A 3,078-nucleotide genomic window follows, 5' to 3' on the forward strand; every position below is an offset into this window, starting at 1 on the left:
ACGGTGTGACTCGCCACGGTCCTCGAAGCGAGCCCGACGACGTGGCGGCTGGTCGTAGCCGCCGTTGCTGGAGCTGTCACCAGAGGAGGAGCCACCGCTGCTGGACGAGCCGCGGCCGTCACCGAGGGCGAGCTCGCCCTCGGCGTCGACGCGGCCGTCGTCAAGGCCAAGCTCATCGTCGCCGCCGCTGTCCACGGGGCCGCACCCAGCGCGGCGACCATCTTCCCCGAATACCCTCACGAGGAGGCTCGCAACGTCGTCGTACTTGAAGTGGAGAGTGCACCTCCTGCTCAGACCGCGCGCGCATGTCTGCCAGCCGCGGGCCAGGAACGCATTGCCAGCGGCGGAAACCTCCACCGCGACCCACGAGGACTTGCTGCAGCAGCCGTCGGCTTGTAACCAAAGGCCGTCGAGACCCGCGGCCGGCAGCTCGCCGGCAAAGGAGCGCGGGAGCTGGAGCCAAGCGCCGGCCGGCTGCTCTGACCACACAACGAACTCCGGGAGCACCTTCGCCAAATGAAAGCGCGACCGAGGAGGCCGGGCGACCACGGCGCCCCCCCCCCCTCGGCGCAAGGGCTGCCCCCGCTGCGGGAGGAGGCGCCAATGCGGCCACCAAGGATGACGCCGGGCCCCGAAGGGGTACGTCCACGCCCCCGAGGGGCCACAGCAAGAGTCGCAGCATGCTTGCGGGGGCGGTCGCGCCCCCTCTTGGGCGGTGGCGAGCCTTCCCTTTCTCTGCGGCCGAGAACCTCTTCGTTGGAGCCATGGGTGCTGTGGCAGGACGGCGAGGAAGAAGAAGAAGCGCACAGCAAGGAGGAGATGAGCAACGGGGGCTCCCCCTCTCCTCATTTAAAGCCAGAAGTCTCGTCAAGTCGAACGGTTGCCGAGGCAGCGTGGGGAAGCGGAGACGCCCACGTCCAATCAGTCGCCACGCGTCGACCAAAGCCGCAGGTGGTTGGGGCCCGCGGCGCTCCGCACTTGCCCTTTGGCTTCGCCTCGAAGCCAGGTCCAAGCGCGCCTTGGGCCCGGGGGCTACTGTCGGCATCCTGGGAACGGGGTACCCAGCCTTGCCTGCCTGCGGCCCACGGCGTGGCTCCAACAGCGGCCTGGTACGGCCCAACATCGACAGCAACAACTCAAGACCCTCGCGAGGCGGACGACACCAAGGCCTCCCCAGGGGCAGCCTCACTAGGCTGGCTCCTGAGGAGCGGAGATATCTATGCAAGGGGCACCTCGCGAGGTTCACGTGACGTGAGCCATGCCGACCAAGGCCAGGCAGGCGCCAGCGCGCGCAGTGTACCAGTTTCCCCTTTGGTGCCAAGGGGGCAAGCGCAGGCGCGGAGTCCCGAGGCATCAGGCAAACGTTTTCATATCTGCGCAACAAGACCAAGACTAGTAGGACGGCAGGACGGAGGTCACCGTGGAGCCCAGGGCGGCGTCACCACCAGAGCCTTTGGCAGGAGAAGACTACTTTTGTCAGGATAACTTGTACTAGTTGTCCCCCTTCAAATTGGCCGTTGTGGAATCCCTTCCCGCCTGATATTTGGGAAGAGGACCAGGGCCTCTATAAATAGGACTAGCCACCACCATAGAAGAGGACGGATCATTCGGATCACTCTCACCCTCACCAGCTCTCTGAGCCCAATAACACCTCTCCTCCTGAGGCTGTTCAACCATTGTACTAGTTCATCCTCAGCCTAAAGGGCAATCCACCACCACACACTGGAGTAGGGTATTACACCACAACGGTGGCCCGAACCAGTATAAACCCTCGTGTCCCTTGTCCCTTGAGTTCGTCGAGCTAGGCCGTGGATCGTTGAGCGAGCAAGTTAGAGAGAGAGAGTTCTTCGTGCGCACCACAGTGTTCGAACCTTAAGGGTTTGCCGGAAACCGAAATCCGACATTTGTCAAAAAGCTTAATGATACAGGCAACTGGACTATCTGGGCGCAGTAATTAGGATAAACCTTGGCTAAACCGTCGGAAGCCAAATTGTCATACATCCAAGGCCAATGTTGTTACGCCACTTGCCAAGCCATAAGTATCTAAAATTACTGCCGATGCATTAAAACAAGATTATCCCAATCTGTGAAAACATCCCCATTAAGAAATTTGTGTCATATGCCTATATATATGTATCCCTCCCTAATGAGGCTGCTCTAACCAGATGAGTCCGAGAGCAAACCCTAGACCTGCTCTATTAAACCCCATCCTGACTAACTTCAAAACGAATCACAATCTGAACAGGAACTACTAGCAATTAGGAATATTTTGAACCGTGGAGGACAGGAGCATCTGAACCTGGCAATAACCATCCAATCAACCAACGAGACAGAAAGCAGGGCACGGAAGCATATGGCGCTCAAGTAGCACAATCCGCCGAATCAAGCAGCCCGTCAAGAGCGCAGGGTAACGCGGAAACAAGGAGCAGGCAAGAAAGGAGCACAAAACGAAGGTTGAACTGTACAGGAAAGGGGAGGAGGAGGAGGAGGAGGAGGGTTTTACCGCCGAAGAAGCCGACTCCGGCGCCAGCGCCGCAGCCGATGCCGAGCCCGAAGGCGGGGCCGATCTTGCCGAGCTCCCTTGAGGTGACCTCCGGCAGCCTCCAGAGGAGCCCCTTCTCAGCCCCGCTTCTCTTCGCCGCCCCCATCGCCTTCCCCTCTCTGCCCTCCTCTCTCGCTCTCCCTGACCCGGTCGTATAAGATTTTTTTTCCCCTCCCTGTCGCGTTTGTTCGTGTTGAACTGAAAGGGGTCGGGCAGCCGGGGTCTGATCCCAGATGACCCGTTGGGTAGTCTTGTGCGACCTTTTTTTTAAAACACTTCCAATCAATTTCTTTTTCGCCCCTTCCCTTCTGCCGAGTTGTTTAGAAGGCGCTTTCCGTTCTACGGTCCCTCGGAGCGAAGGGTTAGGCAGGTAGTACGGGCCCTCTGACTTCCAGCTATGTGCTGTGTGCGACTCCCGCGAAGCGAATGAAGGGAAGCTCTTCGAGCTTTCTCCGCCAGCGGCTTAATCAAAAGAAGGGGTTCCTCCGATTTCATTAACAAAACCATCAAAAGGACATCATATATCACAAATCCAG

At 59.1% G+C, this 3,078-nt stretch overlaps 1 protein-coding gene across 1 annotated transcript in view; it reads right to left on the reverse strand.

Moving 5' to 3' along the window:
• LOC123096215 (protein TRIGALACTOSYLDIACYLGLYCEROL 5, chloroplastic) overlaps positions 1-2,775 on the reverse strand; it is a 12,801-nt gene extending 10,026 nt beyond the window's left edge. Inside the window, exon 1 of the mRNA XM_044517874.1 lies at positions 2,504-2,775. Within this exon, the coding sequence (XP_044373809.1) occupies positions 2,504-2,648 (145 nt within the window). The 5' untranslated portion in view covers positions 2,649-2,775. The remainder of the gene's footprint in view (positions 1-2,503) is intronic.
• Between the last annotated feature and the right edge of the window lie 303 nt (positions 2,776-3,078).

The sequence above is a fragment of the Triticum aestivum genome, chromosome 4D (genome assembly GCF_018294505.1).
Source record: "Triticum aestivum cultivar Chinese Spring chromosome 4D, IWGSC CS RefSeq v2.1, whole genome shotgun sequence".
Lineage (NCBI taxonomy): Eukaryota > Viridiplantae > Streptophyta > Magnoliopsida > Poales > Poaceae > Triticum > Triticum aestivum.